General features: G+C 36.1%; 2 protein-coding genes across 3 annotated transcripts; one reads left to right on the forward strand and one right to left on the reverse strand.

The window, feature by feature from the left end:
• Positions 1-532: 532 nt before the first annotated feature.
• Positions 533-10439, reverse strand: LOC131942946 (leucine-rich repeat-containing protein 34). Of its 2 annotated transcripts, XM_059302916.1 has the most exons (11): positions 10242-10439; positions 8487-8637; positions 8114-8131; positions 6553-6742; positions 6249-6332; positions 5831-5959; positions 5503-5634; positions 4445-4563; positions 2941-3096; positions 2041-2167; positions 533-1471 (listed from the first exon to the last, which is right to left on the reverse strand). In XM_059302916.1, exons 2-11 carry the CDS (start codon positions 8600-8602, stop codon positions 1232-1234), a joined length of 1311 nt encoding a protein of 436 aa, XP_059158899.1. In that variant the 5' UTR covers positions 8603-8637; positions 10242-10439; the 3' UTR covers positions 533-1231. The 2 variants fall into 2 exon arrangements, with proteins under 2 accessions (XP_059158899.1, XP_059158900.1); XM_059302917.1 differs by lacking the exon at positions 8114-8131.
• Positions 10440-12335: 1896 nt separating this feature from the next.
• On the forward strand, positions 12336-16236 carry LOC131942932 (uncharacterized). The gene is made up of 5 exons (XM_059302901.1): positions 12336-12366; positions 13173-13231; positions 13395-13552; positions 14449-14690; positions 15770-16236. The coding sequence occupies exons 1-5, from the start codon at positions 12336-12338 to the stop codon at positions 16117-16119; spliced, it is 840 nt and encodes a 279-aa protein (XP_059158884.1). The 3' UTR covers positions 16120-16236.
• Positions 16237-21894: the final 5658 nt, after the last annotated feature.

Below are 21894 nucleotides of genomic sequence, written 5' to 3' on the forward strand. Positions count from 1 at the left end.
ACAAAGCCACTACATTTACATGGTAGCTAGCGATTCTAAATTGTAAACATTTCAGCCAACTAGAAGACGAAAATAGCCTCGATGTTTGGACTAGCCAGACTATTCAACCCTCTAGATCCACACAGATTCCATGCATCTGAAATATTTTTTAGTCTAGACATAATATTCTTCTGGTGTTCACGTCATTTAAATTATGATTGATTCCTAAAACATATTTTTTAAATCTTAATCTATAGGCCCTAATATTTTCTAAGATTCTAATTAATTATCATTAATTATACTAAACGTTAACAACTGGAAGCTAATTAAAAATAAAACCAAAACAAATTTATTTTGAAATGGAGTTTTTCAAGATGACAAACCAAATCCATGTTGATGATGACAACTGATGTTAAACAATTTTTCTTGGTGTAACAATGCTAAATTCTTCAAACGTAACATTTATTTGTACAGGAGTATAAAATACAGTATCAAAAGTAAACAGATGTAGCAGTTTAAAATGGTTACAGAATACAAAATTAGAATTTTTCTAAAAAAACAGGATGTTGACAAATACAGCCCGTAATGACTCAAAATAAAAACTTCTCTCTTAAATTAGTGGACAATATTTACTGATAATTTAAGATTTGTAAATACATTTCAATAAATTATTGTCACAGCTGACCAAGTATTTGCAAATTATCTCCTGATTAAAATGGACAAAACGGACCAGCCAATCAAATTCTTCAATTGACAATACTGTGGGCAGCAGTGGTCAAACCTTTAGGCACTGACCACTTTCAAATCTTTACTTTAGTGGTTCTATTTTAATGAATACATAGTTATTTAACAAAACTAAGAAATATTTTCAAGATTTAAATTTGAACTCTCTACCACAATGCCAAAAACTGGATAAGGACTATGCAATTTTCATTTACTTCAAATGTGTGATATCTATATAGAGGGATGGTTTCTTCCTTCAATAAATTGCAGATTAATATTGTCAGACAATATTTTATACATGCTGTTTTTAGAAGCTGCAACCATTAATTGAGTTTAAAAAAATAAGTTTTTATGTTGTTTTTTTAAGTAAAAACTATATTATCAACATTAAAAATCTTTTGGGGCTTTACATTTTTGCGGTAAAAAAAAAATTGACTGAAAGGTGATCACAGACAAAAATTATTACAAAACTGCAACTGGCTCTCGGTAATTAATTGTAATCAATTTCTTAACATAAGATCAAATTAGGTCACATCGTGCAGTTGAACTCCTCCTCATTGATGATGGTGACAGTGTGATCTGCCCTGCGTGGGTGCTCCCCCCTGATCTGCCACTCGGGCACGTCGTCCCCAAATATGGGAGCGTAGTAGTAATGTCGTCGGAGCATGTAGCCCGTCTGGCTGAGGTAAACCTTCCCATCTACCACGTACGTGTGTATGTCGCAGTTGGGTTCCAGCAAGCGGTTGCTGTGGAGGTGTTCAGCATACGCCTGTGGAAGTGTGACGTAATGTCTTCAACTTTCACTTTAAAATGTAGTCAGGCATGAGATGTAATTAAATCTGACAGGATTATTGATGCATGAAACATTTTGTTTTAAAAAAAGGAAATTTGTAATTAAAAATTTATTATTGTTTATAAATATTTTTTGTACGTAGTCACTAAGTGAAAGTTAAAAATTGTACAAAAATATATTATTTAAAAAGTTCATTATCAGACAGTACAAACTAAAGAGGTTTACAGTAAAGAACTGACCATACAAACAGTTTCATCAAAGGTAGAGTTTTACAGTAAAGAACTGATCATACAAACAGAGATTTACAGTAAAGAACTGACCATACAAACAGTGGTTTACAGTAAAGAACTGACCATACAAACAGTGTCATCAAATGTAGAGGTTTACAGTAAAAAACTGACCATACAAACAGTGTCATCAAATGTAGAGATTTACAGTAAAGAACTGACCATACAAACAGTGTCATCAAATGTAGAGGTTTACAGTAAAAAACTGACCATACAAACAGTGTCATCAAATGTAGAGATTTACAGTAAAGAACTGACCATACAAACAGTGTCATCAAACTCATTCCCCCAAATGTACAGCGACGTCAGTGTTGAGTTGTAGTTCAGGGCGTCGGCTATGCTGCACAAGCCTTTAGGTCCAATCTTGTTGGAAACAATGTTCAGGCTAGATAAAAAAATTCATCATTACCAAGTAGATTTAAGTTAACAGTTTCAATATATACCTAGAGGATTGATGATAAGTTTAAATCTATACCTAGAGTATTTAAGTTAACAAGCAGTATATTTAAAACTATACCAGCAGATTAAACTAACAGATTCAAGGCTAAAAAACCCCCCAATGATAATGGACATAACAAAATAGATATGGTAGTTAATCATTTTGAAACCCTAAAAAGTAAATTATTTATTCATGAAAAGTTATTTACAAACCCAAGTAAGTTAATTATTTGAAAATCCAATACAGATAATTAAAAAAAAAAGAAACAATAAAATTACTAGTTTAAATTAAAAATAATATTAATTATTAAAAAATATGAAACAAGTTCATCATTTTAAAATTAAAAATAGTGCCAATGGCCTCTGACAGATGCATGGCCCCATGCCCTGTAGGACTTACCCCTTTAATGTTGTGTTGTAAGGGCCAATGGCCACATTGTCCCCTAATGTCCTTTAGGACTTACCACTGTAATGTTGTGTTGTAAGGGCCAATGGCCACATTGTCCCCTAATGTCCTGTAGGACTTACCCCTCTAATGTTGTGTTGTAAGGGCCAATGGCCACATTGTCCCCTAATGTCCTGTAGAACTTACCCCTCTAATGTTGTGTTGTAAGGGCCAATGGCCACATTGTCCCCTAATGTCCTGTAGGACTTACCACTCTAATGTTGTGTTGTAAGGGCCAATGGCCACATTGTCCCCTAATGTCCTGTAGGACTTACCACTCTAATGTTGTGTTGTAAGGGCCAATGGCCTCTGCCAGATGCATGGCCCCATCATCCTCCAGTCTGTTGAAACTCAAGTCTAGCACCCTAAGTGCTGTGTTTAGTTTTAAAACCTTGGATAACTCTTTCACACCGTCTCTCGTTATTCTATTACTGTAAGGGAGACAACAATGAAAATTTGCATGAATTTTTAAAAATAAAAATAATTTAAAAAAAAAAATGATTCAGTTGAAATTTAAGAAATAAAACAATACAATTTAATACAAATGAAGCTTTTAAATGCTTTTCTTCTGACTAAATTTTACTTTTAAAAAAGTCAAAATTGATTTCTGGTCAAGCAGTACAAGCTATTAGTGGTGTCATGCTATAACTGAGAACAACAACATTATAACCAGATTTAACCAGTTTTTATAGAGGCTCTTTAAACTGAAGTTGTAAACCTACCAGCTATGATTGTATCAGGGTAAGATTGAAAACCTACCTGCTAATATTGTAAACCTACCAGCTAAGATTGTATCAGTGTAAGATTGTAAACCTACCAGCTAAGATTGTAAACCTACCAGCTAAGATTGTAAACCTACCAGCTAAGAGTGTAAACCTACCAGCTAAGAGTGTAAACCTACCAGCTAAGATTGTAAACCTACCAGCTAAGAGTGTAAACCTACCAGCTAAGATTGTAAACCTACCAGCTAAGATTGTAAACCTACCAGCTAAGATTGTATCAGGGTAAGATTGTAAACCTACCAGCTAAGATTGTAAACCTACCAGCTAAGAGTGTAAACCTACCAGCTAAGATTGTAAACCTACCAGCTAAGATTGTAAACCTACCAGCTAAGATTGTAAACCTACCAGCTAAGATTGTATCAGGGTAAGATTGTAAACCTACCAGCTAAGATTGTAAACCTACCAGCTAAGAGTGTAAACCTACCAGCTAAGATTGTATCAGGGTAAGATTGTAAACCTACCAGCTAAGAGTGTAAACCTACCAGCTAAGAGTGTAAACCTACCAGCTAAGATTGTATCAGGCTAAGATTGTATCAGGGTAAGATTGTAAACCTACCAGCTAAGATTTTAAACCTACCAGCTAAGATTGTAAACCTACCAGCTAAGATTGTAAGCCCACCAGCTAAGATTGTAAACCTACCAGCTAAGATTGTAAACCTACCAGCTAAGATTGTAAACCTACCAGCTAAGATTGTAAATCTACCAGCTAAGATTGTAAACCTACCAGCTAAGATTGTAAACCTACCAGCTTAGATTGTAAACCTACCAGCTAAGATTGTAAACCTACCAGCTAAGAGTGTAAACCTACCAGCTAAGATTGTAAACCTACCAGCTAAGATTGTAAACCTACCAGCTAAGATTGTAAACCTACCAGCTAAGATTGTAAACCTACCAGCTAAGATTGTAAAGCTACCAGCTAAGATTGTAAACCTACCAGCTAAGAGTGTAAACCTACCAGCTAAGATTGTAAACCTACCAGCTAAGATTGTAAACCTACCAGCTAAGATTCAAGTATGTCAGGGTGAAATTGTGAACCAGATTTTCAGCAAAACGACAAGCACCTAAATCTCGCATGTTAAACTTTTGCATGTGAAGTTCTCGTAGTCCTTTGTTGACCTACAGGGTATAGAACATGACATGGCGTTTGTGTATGTCATGTGACATAGTGCTTGCATATTTTAATTGATAAACTGAATTTCTTAAATAACTAAATAACAGTCTTTTTGACAACCTTTGTTAGGTAAACAGAATTTTAAAATAAGATTTCTTACTTGCATAACCCATGCCAAGCTAGAAAGTCCAGAAGATCTTGCACATTAAGCTTGAGAACCACTAGCAACCCTCTCCACCCCCCATTTCCATTCCCTCCACCTTAATAATCTGTGTGGAGAAAACCTACTACCCCATACTCACCCCAACATCCCCTGAGTAGAGTATCCCATCTACCATATTTCCCCCCACCCACCTTGACCATCAGTGTGTAGTACCCCACCCACCTCCCCCACCCACCATGATCATCAGTGTGTAGTACCCCACCCACCTCCCCCACCCACCATGATCATCAGTGTGTAGTACCCCACCCACCTCCCCCACCCACCATGATCATCAGTGTGTAGTACCCCACCCACCTAGATCATCAGTGTGTAGTACCCCACCCACCTCCCCCACCCACCATGATCATCAGTGTGTAGTACCCCACCCACCTAGATCATCAGTGTGTAGTACCCCACCCACCTCCCCCACCCACCATGATCATCAGTGTGTAGTACCCCACCCACCTAGATCATCAGTGTGTAGTACCCCACCCACCTAGATCATCAGTGTGTAGTACCCCACCCACCTCCCCCACCCACCATGATCATCAGTGTGTAGTACCCCACCCACCTAGATCATCAGTGTGTAGTACCCCACCCACCTAGATCATCAGTGTGTAGTACCCCACCCACCTCCCCCACCCACCTGGATCATCAGTGTCGTACCCCTCCTACCTCCCCCACCCACCTCCCCCACCCACCTTGATCATCAGTGTGTAGTACACCCACCTCCCCCACCCACCTTAATCATCCTGGTGAAGTGGTCAGTTGGTTCCTCCTGTACTGTCCACAGCAGTGGTCTGTTGACGTTGAGTGCCTTGAGCGTGTGGTTGTCTCGCAGTACTGTGGCCAGAGCTATCAGGCATTCGATTGTCTGATTTGGTGGACATTTTTAAGTCAGAGTACGCAAGTAATGATCAAAATAAGTAACACATTTATAAAATTACAACTCAAGTTTTGGTACAGCATTAATTGTTTGAGGAATTTAAAAACACGATAAAGTGAAGAAATTTAGTAGAAATCAACTTTCAAGAATGTAATGACCTTGAATCCTCTAAAAAGCCACTCACCAGGTCAGCATCACCAATGTCAAGGCTTTCTAAGGTTGTGTTTATCTGAAGGGCCTGGGCAAAGGCCATACCACCCTTGTTCCCCATTTTATTTCCATTCAAGCGTAAAACTTTTAGTGTGGTGTTGGTCTAGATAAACATTTTAACATGGGTATAATACATTTTCTATAATTAAAACAATAAGCTAAAATTATCTATATATAAATGTATTTGTGGTAGTTAAACAACACTGGTCTACACAGTACACAAAAGAATTTGTGGTAGTTACACCATTTTGTTGTCTAGCCTACACAGTACACAGAAGTGTTTCTGGTATTTACACCATACTTAAAAATAGCTTACAGAGTATCATAGTGTCTGTGGTAGCTACACCACACTGATGACTAGGCTACACACTGCGTGAAAGTAAAACACCTACCCTGAGAGCATGAGCAATGGCTACTGCACCATCCCCTCCAAAATCATTACACATAATGTTAATCTCCTCGATAAATTTATTTATCTGAAACAAAATAAAGATTGGACTACTATTTATATAGAGCTGAACAGCGAGCAGAGTAAAACTGAACATAAACAAATTCCTACTATTTAAACAACTTTTGTTAATGATAATTTAAAAAAAAATAATAGAAAAAATTTAATAAAAAAAAAAAGCTCATAATAAAAATCCATCAACCCTAATCACAAAACAGTGGACAAGAAAGATGGAAAGGATTTCTTACTGCTAGAAGTTTCCCGAGAATGAAGGCCCCCTTATCTGTGATGACGTTGTACCTGAGGTCAATGCTGCGTACAAATCTATTGACCTCCAGGGTCTTGTACAGGATGAGACAATCGTCGTCCATGATTCTGGCGGTGGTCAGCTGGGGGTGGTCACCTGCCAGGTACAGGTGCATTGATTCCTGGAACTCTCTGGAAACAGAAATAAAAACATGAGTCATTTCCAGAATTATTGAAAAAATTATTGATTATTTATATTTAGTTTGATAAGGATTAACAGGTAAGCTATTTTGTTGATATTCCTTAAAAAAAAACAACAACATATACTATTTAGAATTTAAAAATTAAACAACATAAAATATACACTACTCCCTACTTTAGCATGCTACTATTAAAAGAAGTTTTGTTGTTTCCTTTAACAATGCTCAAATTACTGATAATCATGTTTTGTTAATCAGAAAAGAATACATAGTTTCATTACGTTCTTATCTTCATTAGTCTGATAATAACAAATACATATTTTTCCCTAAAGCATTTACTAATTTTCTTAGCTGAAAACATGTTTGTAAGTTGAAATTAAAATTGTATGTTTTCAAATTTCAACTAATATGTAAGTTTTGTTGAAATTAGATACTTCTCTCTAGTTACAAAATGAAACATTTAATGAAGAAAAATTCAAATACAAGTTTATTGAGGGGTACAGCCAGTCTAACAGTAAAAGGGAAACAGGTAAAAATGTTTAGAGATTATTGAATACAGAGGTGGAGCATGCACTGAAAATATCAACATTGAGAGGTGATTCATGACAGGGAACATGCAAAAATAATTCAAAGCAAATGTGGATCATGAGCACTATTAAAACAACTTTTTTTCACTAAAAATGGTGTGCTTTACATTTACAATATGTGTGATGTTTGTTATGATGTATGTGACATAACATATGCTGGGTAATACATGCAGTGAGATATATGCTGTTGTATGTGACATGGTACATGCCATACCATACATGATTTTTAATATTTGAAGTGTGTTGATGTATTAAGTAATAGATAGTCTGAAATATCTACATCCTAATTAACACTAGTAGAAACATCTGTGATGTTCAAAAAATCTAAAGGCAATAGGGTTAGGATCATGAAGTAGAATTTGAACAGCATGGTTTGTAGTACACGAATTTACAAAAAAAAATGTTTTTAATTCAGTTACAGCTAAGTGTGAGGTCTGCTGTATAAAATACTTTTCACCACCACCCATCTGTTAGGTATCAAAAACAATGTTTACATTTTAAAAACACACAATTATTTGATTCCAAACACAGCTTTATATGGAATCTGTAAATATAGATCACACACACACAACATTGAAAATGTAGATGTGGAGAAATGATGTTATTTATTGAAGTATAAAACCCTACACCATCATACATAGTTGTACAACTATAAACACAATTATTTTAGCAAGTAACTTAGTATCAACCACAGCCCATTACGTTGACTAACAAAAGTTGAAAACAAAATAACCAACGAAAAAAGCATAACCCACGCCTGTAACAACTATACTTACGGTTTACTTGATTTCTTGCTACAGGAAAAATTACACAAGTAAATTGTAATGTTGTTGGTATAGAGACTTTTTAAGCAGTTGTATTTGATAGGGAATTATCAAATATTATTGTATTTGTAAGGGAATTATTAAATGTGATTTCTTGGAAAATTTGATACTCAATATTTTATCTAAAATATTTTACAAATTCTAGGTAATTTACTAAGATGAAATTCTGATAGGATAATTTAATGCATAATTTGTGCATTAGACGAAACAAAAATTAATTCATTTTCACAAAGATATTCTTATAACATGTGATTGTAGGCTCTACTTTATACTTGTTTTGCAAAAGTTGAAGGGTAGATCTGACAGATCTGTTCTGTAAACTTACAGAACATTGTTTTCTTTTTCTCTTTCCAACATTTTGGCAATGTAAGCTGGTTTGTCCATAGCCAACTCCTCACAAGCCGACTCAAAGCTAATACACGTGGAATGTATGTCAGACATTTTAGACTGCTAGATACTGTACAGCTGATAAATATCTGCAAAGTAAATAACTGGTTTAATAAACAGCACATAGAGATTGATTGGAAAATGTTATATGTTTTAATCAATTGTAAATTAATTAATTAAATTTGAATACACAGGAGTCAGCAGAAGAGAGTAAATGATAGCAAGGAGTTTATTTTCTTTAACAGCATAGAAGGACTGTTTAGAGATATTAAAGGCCTATTCAAACCAGCAATTGCTATTCTTAAATTATTAAATAAAAAAACAATTTTAGACCCTTAAATTTTTAATTGATATACACGCAAGTATCAAATATTAAACTAAAGGGATTTTATCATTGAAAACAGTAGGCCTATATGCAAGTATTATAATTGATAAATGGAAGTATTCTATTATAGTCTGAAGTCTAATAAATTAAATACTCATTTGTTACACTGATCAAATCATAGATAACAAATGAAGTTAAAAATAAACATTTTGACCCTTTGCCAAAAAAAAATCTAACTTTGGTCAGCCCTAGGAGGTCATCCTTAAATGACGAAATACATTTTTTGATGATTTTTTCTACCTCCCCCCTTCCCTCCATTACACATTGTCACAAAAAACCAGACCCCCCCCCCTAAAATGACATCACACCTCATCCTACAACCCCTTTCAAAATTGCTGTTGAATTTTTCTTAAAATACATTCTTTTTCCAAAATCTTGTCTGAACTCTGTCAGTATAGAGTATTTTAATCAATTCCTATTTCAATTTATTAAAACAGTTTTCTAAAACATGAAATAATGGCTAAAATTAATTTTCTAACATTGCTTTCTTATAATGCTAGAGTGTGATGTCACACCGTCTGACCCCTCCCCCTCATCACACACCGTCACAAAATTAAGGACCCCCTCCCCCTACAAATATGACGTCATTTATGGATGACCCCCTACCTCAACTCAACCGAAGTGCCATTATCTCAAAACACTTGAAATTTGAAAATAGTTCTATGTAAATTATATTTTGTTGGGGGGGGGGGGGGTAGATGTTCATTGAGGGGGGAGGCCTCCATAACCCCGAAGAGATGCCTGGAAGTAACTCTGGCCCCCAATCTGGTATTTGACAGTTAATGCAACCCTTGGGCTGAAAAGTTTGGAGACCCCTGATAAAGTGATATAGTCTAAACTAAATAAATATTAAATACCATGTGTAGAGTTTAGACCTTTTAAATTAATAATTAATCAGTGCTGATCAAGTCACGTAGAGTGGTAGATAGGCTCACAGAGTCTAGAAGTCTTGATCCTAATTATCAAATTCTAAAGTTAGTTCTCATTGGGAACTTTGCAATTAGAGATAAAAGTGATTGATTCGTGATTGAGTGTAGTCATTATTTATTATTATTAACAGATTGATTGAAATTAAGTGTGAATGACTGAATATTTGATTTCATTTTTAATTACTTCTTACTACTACTTAGATCTACTGGTAGATCCCTAATAAAAATAAAATACTATTAGATTAGATTCTTAGCTTCTACTCTCTAAATTCTAGATCTAGCTAGGCCTATATATATCTGTCTAATCTGTATAAGTATATCTTTTTAATATTTTATCTAGATCTAGATTCTAGATTGGGATTCTAGATCGAGTACTTACAACAATTATTTTGAAATTTAAATAGTTTTATCACATAGAATTAGGCATATTGGCCAACAGATCTATATTATCATTGTTATTTATTTTATTGAATACAATATTATAGGCTCATATTGAGTAGAACTGTTTTTATCCTGTGGTGTTATTCTTGTTACTCGAACATCTAGTTTTTAACTTTTTTTTAAACGGAAGCATCTGTAACGTTGTGAAGATAGGACATAATCGAGTACAACTGTTGCAGTTGATGTTGTTAAAACTCAATCAGCATTTTAAAATTTTCTACAAGTGAAAAATTAAAACATGTAGTTGATATATAATGCATACATTTTATAAAAATAATTAAAGATGCTATTTGGTCCGTCAGCCAAAACTAGCGTATACAAAATAATTTGGTTATTCGATTTCGTAATCGATATTATAAATACTGTAGTAGTCCAGGTTTGCTGTTGCTACAACAGTAAGATTAACTTCCGAAAATATATAAATAAATGTTTCGCATTTTAAGTTAACAATTATTTTTAATGACTGCAACACATCTCAGACTTGGAAACATCAGTTGCGATGAATCTTTTGTAATTTAATTCTTTAAAAAGTAATAATAACATTACCACAAATTATAAATATTACTATTTTAAAATTACTAAGACTGTTATGACGAAACAAGTAAATTTATTTTCCTTAGCCCACTAGAATACAAGAGGTGATATTTAAGTGGCGGATTAATTGGAGCAGTGGAAGATTATTTGGAAATAAAAACCACAATCTTGCAAATTATCAAATTGTCATAATTAGATCTATATGAAAGCCTACATGATTTGCTCAACATTAAAAAAATAAACTACTAAACTTTATTTTGACCCTACGGCTAAAATTATATCGTATTGTCTACTTCAGTACTAGACTATGCACACACTTTCAATGTACAGCCCCCCCCCCCCCCGCCCCTGAATTACTGTTTCTAGTGTAAAAAAAATATGAACCGGCTACTAGAAATAGATAGCAATCATAGTAGCCTAATAATTTATTATTTGACCTGTGCTCACACACAAGCACATACAGGTGTGAAACAAATTACACGTGACCACAGACAATGGGGGAAGAGGGGGGGGGGAGAGAAGACGTGTGATGTGTAGTAAGTTGTCAGGAGGTCCCCACGTACACTCATACATTCACCAAATACGTTTTCCCCCTCATACTTGACAACGACAGACAACAATGAACTTCATACTGTTCTACTCGAGTCAAAGTCCATTTGATTCTCTCACGCTACATTCAATGACTATCTTCATTTGTTCAGGACCTTTCAAAGTTAAATCAATTATACAAAAGTACAACAATAAAACATAATAACAAGCACTGGCTTCCCTCAAACATGCATGAAACGTATTAAATTATATATAAAAAAACAACAACTAATAATAGATTAGATTAACATTATTTAAAAATTGTTGTTGCTGTTATAGTTTTATCACTAATAGCCTATTAATAGGACTTTGAAACTTACACGGTAGCAGCATTTTGGCTAAACGTTCCAGATTGAGAACGTTTAGACGTCATTATTGGGTGGGGGATGGGATTTAGATAAAACTCTGTTTTTAATCCCCTGACGTCATTTATGCACAATCACTAATCCATAAAACATTTACAGATTATTGTTTATGTTAATATTGATGAGTCCCTCATTCAGATTATGCGAATAAGTTACCCCACCCCTTTTCCCAAAATGACACAGAAAACTAAAATATTTTTTAGTTACCTTCACAAGTAGACCTGTATCAGACCTAAAGCCGTAAAGGGCAGTAGGACGTGACAGACACAGCGACTGCACGACGAATGAAACAAAACGAATGTTAAGACCTGCCACCACTGAGGAGTGTGGACAGTTTGTTGAGGTCACGTCCAGGTGAGGCCCTGCTGAGTCCTGTTGTGTGAGCTTGTTACGTCACACAGGTGAGTTGTACAGCACACCACACGTCCTCTAGGGTGGGGACTATATAAACCAGGTACAAGTCTAGTGAAGTAACCTCATCATTCACCTGCACATACACGTTAAATCTATCTTCGTTAAATCTATCTTCGATACAAAATCTAAACATGGACACTAGCACTAAATATGTTATGCTGGGTAGGTTGATCATTAATTCTTTGTTCTATGATTTAAGCCAATGCGAATAAAAACTTTGTAAGTGTTTACGTAATTTAAAGAGTGGTTACTGTGTTAGATTTGTCTAGTGAGCTGTATTAACCTACCACTATGGAAAAAGGGTTGCGTGGTTCACATTAAATTCTTCATCAAATTTAATTAGTCAGTTAAAACTATAATACGACGAGATACAATTTACATAGTTAGCATTGAGACTACAGTAGTGAGATAAAATAATGTAAATAGCACATATAGAGCTACATCTCTTTGGCATTTCTTACTTGTTGTAACTAGCGATGTTTTTAAATAAATACTTGTTCTGCAGATGGCCATGTCCATTTGTTTTGTCTATCGCCCCAAAAGCTTCACAGTAATTTAGCTGCCACTGGTCATTTTACCATAAATAATTTCAACTGTTATTGTTTCTTTACTCTCTCCATCTGATTTTTGTCAGGCTTTTAACCACACTATACTTGACATTACAAATGACAACGGTTTTTCTCAATAGGCTACTTATTAATATTTTTGTTATAATTTCTGTAAGAAGACAAGACGCTAAACCATAGCACTGTTTACAGTTTGAGTTTTGATGCTAATTTTTTGAAACGTTGAATAAGTTGAATATAATTTTACGTGCAGTTGTTAAACTGTAATAAAATACCTCAGACCAAAATGTTTCGTCCAGTCATTGTTGAAAAAATATATATAGCACCAAATCAAGGGAAAGTATACTGTGATCTACAACTGGAAACATTGTTTTTAATGGTTATCTCTCTTTGTCTGTTTAGCGATAGTTGCGGTCTGCGCTATAGTGACGTCAGCACAGGAAACAGAACCCAAAGAACAGGTATGTCATTTGTAAAACATCACAAGTATATAAAGATAGCGAAACAAAATAATTTAAACAAAAAATACATAAATATTAGACTTTTAGCAAGATTACACAAGAACAGCTAACGTGTTGTCAATGAAAATGTTAAAAATGTTCTTTCTTTTCCCACTTCCGGCAGAAGTCTGCAATCAAATGCCGGCGAGCAGACGGCGAGATCCCCAACTGGCAGGACCAGACGTGCAACAGCTACTACGTGTGTGAGGACTTTAACCTGACCCTGCTGACCTGCCCCACGGGCCAGGTCTACGGTCTGACGGAGAGAGAGTGTATCGACAAGTGAGTTGTGTTACATTATACTATGTCACTTTATACAGCACCTGATCAGGTCGCTTTATACATCACCTGGTCAGGTCACTGTAAACATCACCTGGTCAGGTCGGTTGATACATCACCTGGTCAGGTCTTATATTTATTAATATGGTACTCGAAATCAACTTCACCTGACTTATTGACTATTTAAAAAAAATGCATATTTGTTGAATAATATCTGCCACAGATGTGTCAAATACCAGCTGCTGAAATGTCTTTAAAGCACCCAGTCATTACAAGAAAGTTAGCTAAATTCTTTCCTGTAATTGACTGGTTGTTATTTGTGTGTGTTATAGTAGTGTTATAGTTGTGTTAGAATTGTGTTATGGTTGTGGTAGGATGGCGTTGTGGATGTATTAAATAGTATTGTGCGAGAGGCGGGTCTGATATATGGACATCATTTGGTTCTTCTCATCTTGCTGTTAAGGCTCTGCTTGTAGATCTCCAATCAATATCGTCCGATCGTCTTTCGAGAGTAAGCAGCTAAAGAATGAATGAAATGATGAGTGGGGTGTTGTGGTGGTGTTGTGGTAATGTCTTGTCGGTGTTGTGGTGGTGTTGTTGTAATGTTATGGGGGTGTTGTGGTGGTTTTCTGATAAAATTCTGTCGGTGTCAAGGTGGTGTTATGGTGTTATTGTGGTTTTATTGTGATGTTATGTTAATGTTAAAAAATGATTATGTTTTAAAATTATTCCCGTAAAGAGAAACACACACACACACACACACACACATACACACACACACACATACACACTGTCCCCTAATAGCTCAATGACGTCATGTAGCCGTGTCATCTCCACCCCCCCCCCCTTACGCCATATGACGTCATGTGGCTGTAACACACCGCTCCCCCACCCCACAGGTCTAAGATCAACTGTGAGGCCCAGAACGAGGCCGTGAGCCTGCACGTGAGGGCGTCGGCCGCCCTACGTCACGCCACCAACCCCGGCTACCACTTCCCCGGGCAGGAGGACAAGGAGGAGCTGCCCAGTGACGTCACGCGGGTCGCGGGTCTCTTCCACACCCTCACCTCCACCCACTCGGGTCGCTCCAAGCGTGCTGCCCTGCAACTGATTGGCATCCCCACCCCCGCCGAGTCTAACGGTAAGTAAACTTGTCCCCACCCCACTAAGGCTAACGGTAAGTAAACTCGTCACCCCCCCCCCCACTAAGGCTAACGGTAAGTAAACTTATCCCCCCCCCCCACTAAGGCTAACGGTAAGTAAACTTGTCCCCCCTCCACTAAGGCTAACGGTAAGTAAATTTGTCCCCCCCCCCCCCCACTAAGGCTAGCGGTAAATAAACTTGTCACCCCCACCCACTAAGGCTAACGGTAAGTAAACTTGTCACCCCCCCCCCCTAAGGCTAACGGTAAGTACCTCACCACCCCCCCCCCCCCCCCCCCGCTGTAGAACTCTCACCCCCTCTCCCTGTAGATCAAGCTAACATTAAGCAACCGCCAAGCAATTGTGCTTCTATTTTTAAATCGCCAAATTGGATCTCGAACTAAATTTTTAATTGAAACTCGAATCGTCCGTTTCATTAGGGAAGTAGAGCCGCTGAAATGACTCCGCGGAGAAACCTATTTTTGAAGGTCCCGCTGGACGTCTGGCTGAGTTTACTTTCTCCTGAACACCATTTGGGAGAATTACCTCCCCTGGTCGTACCTGGTGCTTCCCTCCCTGTCCACTGCCATCTATAACACTGGGCCACGACACAAAGTAAACATTGAGTAATTACGTCCCTTGCGACCTCGCTGGGCTGGGAAATGGAGAAAAGATAAGCCTAGAGGCGGGCTGCTGATGAGAGGGTTGGAGGGGGGGGGGGGGTGGGGCTCGGGGGGGTTGGGGCTGGGGGGGGGGGGGGTTGGTTTTTGAGCTGTTGTTTAAATGTGCTAATATCCACCAAGTACATCTCATTACATTAAAATTAAATTATTTAATCTTGTAGCTTGTAAGTTTGCCTAGATTCTTAAAATAGCGAGCTCTCAATTATAGAATGACCACATATGGGCTATACAGCAGGTTTAGGTAGTTTTTTAGAAGTTTTTGTTGACCTAATCTGAACAAAAAGATATGTAGACATTTTTATTAAAACGTGTGATTGTAGTGTGACTGATTTCAAAACTTGTAGTTATGTCTAAACTTAGTGACTCCCCCTCCCCCCACGACCCTCACCCCCAGGCTCCATCAACGTGACCCTGCCCGAGAGCATCTGTGTCCGCATCAACTACGAGACCGCCATCGTGGAGGCCATCATGAACGCCATCTTGATGACGGAGGCCGGATGCCGGAACGTCACGTGCGGCATCCCGCTGTTTGAGCTACACTGTGACGGCGAGAGTGACGACGATGATGACGAGCTGCCGGCTGTCAGCAACAGCACGCTGACAGCTATCAGAGGCCTGAACAGCACGGACAGCAGCCGGACCGGACCGGCCACAAACATCCTGGGTCTCGGTGGCCTGGATTTGTCCGGTTCCGTTAGGGACAACAGGAACAGGAACTCGGGGAACACTGGGAACTCAAACTAGTTTTGTTAACATAGATTTTGTTTTTAATTCTATAAATTTGTCAGATTAAAAAAATAAATGAATAAAAGTTAAAAAATCGGCACATGAAGATATCTTAAAATACTTAGTAAACAATAAATACTAAGATGTAAATTTTTTTTTAAATATAAAAAAATTAATATACTGACGGAGCAATAGGGCGTGTAATTAGGTCACAAATTTCTTGTTCTCGTACTTGCCAGCTAGTATTTTTCAAACCAAATGTGAATATTTTTATTAAATCGGTAAAAAATAAATAATAGAAAAGTTACTTCCGCTAAGTTATTTAAAATCGTTCTTTTCTAAAGCTAGTCTACATCGTGTTCACGATTTTACAAGATGTATGCTAGCTTTAAAAAATATATCTTTCGTAAAATTGTGATTTCTCTATTTAAAGAAGTGTACAGTTAGCAATATTAATAAAATAGAATATTAATATAATAGGCCTAATGTTAATTGGTTCTCTTATCAGTAAAAATGTTATAATTATTGCATTGTGGGTATTTTTCGTGTTTTGAAATCTTAAAGTGAGGCATAGAAACAAATAGCCGCCAAGTTTTTTGTTATCAATGGGAATCATGTTCACAACAAATAATTTAGTTTGAAAAATTTATATTTCTCCCTGACAAACGCGATTTCCTTTTTTTTTAAAGCGAGAGAGACCGAGACTTACAAGCCCTATTTTGGTGGTTAGAAAAATATACTGTTTGGTTTTAGAGTTAACTAAACATATGAAGAAATACAACGGAAGATACTTTCGTGTTTTTAAATTGAGTAGCATGCTATGCTTCGGATTAAATTGTATCTTTCCAAACTGAAAGATGAGTTAGTAGAAACAATTAATGTTATTATCATAGGCTTACATGCTCATTCTGTAATGTGTTAGAATTCAAGTATATTAAAGAAATATGTTGACTTGTTTACAGTATACCGCGTCATCCGTTTCTGTGTGATCTGTGAGTTGTGACCAGTTAGTTGACGACAGTTAAACCTGACCAGTTTTTAGCCCTACACCCATGGTTAGCTTTGTGACCAAGATTAACTTGACTGGAATAGAAAACTTGAAAATCAGGTGGATAGTGCTTTAACGAGTGATGACTTTACAGCCGTAGATGAGCATAGAATTGGTTAAGTCAGGGATGGATCTACAAAGTAAACTGTCATAGTTTAACATAGGATTGGTGAACTCAGTGTCAGACATCACAAGTTTACAGCTATAAGTTAACGTTGTATTGCTGAAAAGCAGTGCATACAATAGAAAAAATTACATAAAAAAGACAAGCCCTAGGTGGAAGTAGTTTTGTAAATACAACTGTCATCTAAATTTAATTTACTTTCTAGTCTTTTATAAACTAATTAGATTTATTATCCCCAAAACACGGACTAGCATCAAAAAACAAAATAATTTCTTAATGTACACTTTAGAACTGTTTGTTGAATTTGATAACATTTAAAAAGTATTATATTTATTAATAGGCATCTAATGAAAAAGTATTAATACAATTTTGTGTTTAAAAGTTCGATAATATAACACTGTTTTTTTTTAATATGCACAAAAACGAAAAATATCGATACAATTTAGTTCAAGTTAAAAAAAAAAAATTATATTTTGCATTACTCGTTTGTTTCATCATTTACCTGATCCGTATTTTAAACTCCGTGACCTATATTTATAAGCGTAGTTAACCGGCCACCGAGGAACAATTAGCGCGTGAAAACCGGCAGTTAGGCTCTGGTTAGACAACACGGGGAGATCAAAGGTCGGATTAAAACAAAAACTGTTCAGGAACAATCAGGAATCCACGAACATTAACTCCTTCATGTCGCAATTCTGTACCGTCCATTTCCTTGCTAATTTTCGCGTTTCTCATCTTAAATAAAAATACTACAGACCAATCGCAGATTGTTAACTGCATTGCTATTTTCAGCCTGCTTTTCGCATTTCTTCATTAGCATTGGTTTAATTTTGTTTGTAATTGCAACAGGAATCAAAAAAATTAATGGTAGGCTATTTCAATTTTTGTTTGTTATCAAAATAAATTGTTGAAACATAAAATTATTTTGTTCTCTGTAGTTTTTTTTTTGTCCTTGTTTTTTTTCAATGTTGGGTTATTTTAAAAAGCTAAAAAAAAATCTAAATTAATAAGTTTTAGGATCAGTTGAAATCAAAATATTTTATCTTGATTTTAAAATTGGTTTTACAAATTGCGAGACAAAGAAAGTTTATAGAGAGCTTTTTGTAAGAAGAAATTTGTGTCTGATGTGTCAAGTAGAATTATACGATGTGGCATCAAATTCTGAAAATACCATCAAGTCAATGTGAGACCAGTTTGTCAACATTTTCTTCAACAATTGATGCAGGTGTTCTAATGCACCAACAATTGATGCAGGTGTTATAAAGCACCAACAATTCATGCAAGAATTTTAAAGCACCAACAATTGATGCAAGTGTTCTAAAGCACCAACAATTCATGCAGCAATTTTAAAGCACTTGTCTAATTTTTCTTATCCGTTTTATTTTGATAGCCTTCAAATCCTGAGGACGAAGTCAGATGAACTCTACTTCACACATGTTAGAGACTGGCAAATGTTCTATGGCTGCTTGAAACTTTCACATGTCTTATATAATTGTGTGATACATTCACATGTTTCTCTGGCTCTGATGTATTTTCACATGTCTTGTAACAGTGTGATAATGTCACATCTTTCTTGTGCTCTTTGAAAGTGTCCCAAGTTTTTGTGTCCGAAAGATACTCTTAAAATTTGCGACATTAAAAATTGTGACATTGAAAATTAACATGAGCTGATCATAGCCCCCCCCCCCCCCCCCCTCCCACGTGATGGCACGTCTGCCTAGATTTGAAAGATCTCGTTAACTGCCATTTGTTAATTAACAGCTTAGCTCAGCTGTTGATTGGTTGTCCCTGATTGGCTCAGGATGTCGGTGCAACACGCGAGCCGTTAAACTTAACTGGCCAAAAACTTTACACGGGGAAACTTGACCTCATCAATTTGTAGGACTTAGCATCTCAAGGTCATTGGGTACACACACACTCAAGGTCATTGGGCACACACATTCTAGGTCGTTGGGTACACGCATTCAAGGTCATTGGGTACACGCATTCAAGGTTATTTGGTACACATACACTCAAGGTTATTGGGACACACATTCAAGGTCATTGGATAGAAATACACTCAAGGTTTTCGGGTACACCTACACTCATGGTCACTGGATACAAATACACGTACAGAAATCAGATTGAAGTGTGATTAATTGATATACACAAATCACCAAAGAGTATGTTTCGTGTTTTCTAAACCATACTGTAGTAGTTTGCAGATCTTTGATGAAATAAAACTATTTATGTCACACAACTGTTAGCAAATTTGGTCTCGGATTGATCGCAGATTGACCAACAAAAACACAACTTTGTCTCAATTGAGGTGGCCTAGTTAACAAGTTGGGTTCGAACATTTTTGTTGACACTGATAAAAAAAGTGTCTAAAAACAATATATTTTGCAAGCAAAGCGGCCTTAAAAAAAACAACAAAAAATTCTCGAAATAACTAAAAAATTTACCGATTTTACTTTTAGTATCAGTGTTATAAAAGATGAAAATCCAGAAAACTTGAAAATATTTTTTTTTTTAGTTTTAAGGCTATATTTCTATTTACTTTCATCAAGCTTATTTTAAAACGAACCGAACATCATGTTACAATTTTAAATTGAATCCTAGAAAATGTCTTTGAGTTATAACTTGAATTTTCAATTTCGTAAGACAAACATTGATTGGCTGCACAGGAACTCAGTGATCGATATTCTGAGACCCTACTTCATAAAAACTCATAGTAATTTGTACTCACAACTATGCCAATACAATTTTTTAATGTTTTTTTTTAAAACCGCATCCTAGTTCAGCCATTTTTGGTTACATTTTATTTGATGAAAGATTTTTTTAAAAATTGTATTTGTAATCGAAAATACTAAAACATCAATTATAAAATTATTTTCAATCTTAAGTGAAGTCCGCCAAAAATCAAACAGGTTTTTTTTAACGATATTTCAATAACATGCACCAGCTTTTTGAAATATCCTATACACTGTTTCCAAACTATCCACGTTCGCCTCCATTTTGAAGAACAAAGTTCTTTTAGAATATTTAGCCCTTCCTTTTTTACTTCATTTAAAATTCAAATGAAATAAACTTTGAAAGACGCGTCAAATGAGCAAGATTTTATTATCTTTAATCCTTCGATTACAAAATCCATCCAAATAAATACAGTTTCAACCAGTGTTTCTTTCAGACTTTTTTCTCCTGAGGGGCACTTTAAATTTTTCGGGGGTTGGGGTGTGCGGGTGGGGGTGTATGGGGGCGGACACTGGTAAAAGTATATATTTTCTATATATATTCTATTTTGTTCAGGGGGAAGCGATGCTGAAAGAAACTGTTTGCAGCTACAATTTAGGAAGATTCTAAATAAAAAATGTGATACGAAGCTTCCGGCTTTCTTCTAAGTGCCCACTTCTATATAAGGCTTTGAGTTGAATGACCACACCATCCACACAGTTCAGTGGCTAGCTCTTGATGTCAGGCTGAATGTCCACACCATCCACACAGCTCAGTGGCTAGCTCTTGATGCCACAGGCACATTACGTTATTTTACAGGTCAGCGGTCGCCACTTTATAAGTTAAGGACTGGCACTGTATAAGTCAAGTGACTTTACTAAGCTAAGAGTCAGAGCCCGATTACTTAACACGTTTTCATGATATTTTATAAGCCTGTAGTTAAAGTTGACATTTTATTTGACTTGACACGTGTATGTGACATTTTAGAAGTCTGTATGTAAAGTAAGTGCTGTAAGTCTAAGAAAAAGCCAACAAAAGCATCATCACTTGATTAATTGATTGTTCACGTTTTTTTTAGTTGTCAAATGAACTCTATTATCGTGGTGATAGAGATGAATCAAAGTTCTGCAGACAGCTCAGATTTGTTTGACCAAACTTCTGCAGACGGCTCAAATTTGTTTGACCAAACTTCTGCAGACGGCTCAGATTTGTTTGACCAAACTTCTGCAGACAGCTCAGATTTTTTTGACCAAACTTCTGCAGACGGCTCAAATTTGTTAGACCAAACTTCTGCAGACGGCTCAGATTTGTTAGACCAAACTTCTGCAGACGGCTCAGATTTATTTGACCAAGCTTCTGCAGACGGCTCAGACGTCATGAGTTTGCCGACTTTATCACACATAGAGAGTTGATCAGCTTAGCCAAGCTCATACATATATTTATAGTTCTTAAGCAAAACCCTATTTATAAATACATAGTTGATACCTTCAGATCCATTGTTTTAAATTTCTACTAGGGTTCTGATGTTAAGTTTTGAAAAAAAGTATTTTAACATATTTTTATAAAGACTTTAGCATAACCCCATATACTTTTCAAATTACCCCCCCCCCTCCCCGCCTACGAAATCTTATAAAACTGTACAAGTGTAGTAAGCCAATCGCAGTCTTGCTGTCTAAGTAAGTTTTTTTTTATTCAATTGGATTGATCGTCTAACAATGGGATGTTGTGATGAGTTTGTGGGATTGGGAATAAAAAAATCAAAAGCTGGGATAAAAAAAAATCTGGGATAAAGACACGACCTTTAACATTTCAACAAGATTAGGCGAGTTCTGACGTTCGGAGTTTGTATTGTGCACAAAATTTTTATTTTAATGGAAATAAAAACACAATCAATCCAATTTTTGTTTTA

Source organism: Physella acuta, unplaced genomic scaffold (genome assembly GCF_028476545.2).
Source record: "Physella acuta isolate Inbredline_101_S28 unplaced genomic scaffold, ASM2847654v3 ptg000434l, whole genome shotgun sequence".
NCBI classification, from domain to species: Eukaryota; Metazoa; Mollusca; class Gastropoda; family Physidae; genus Physella; species Physella acuta.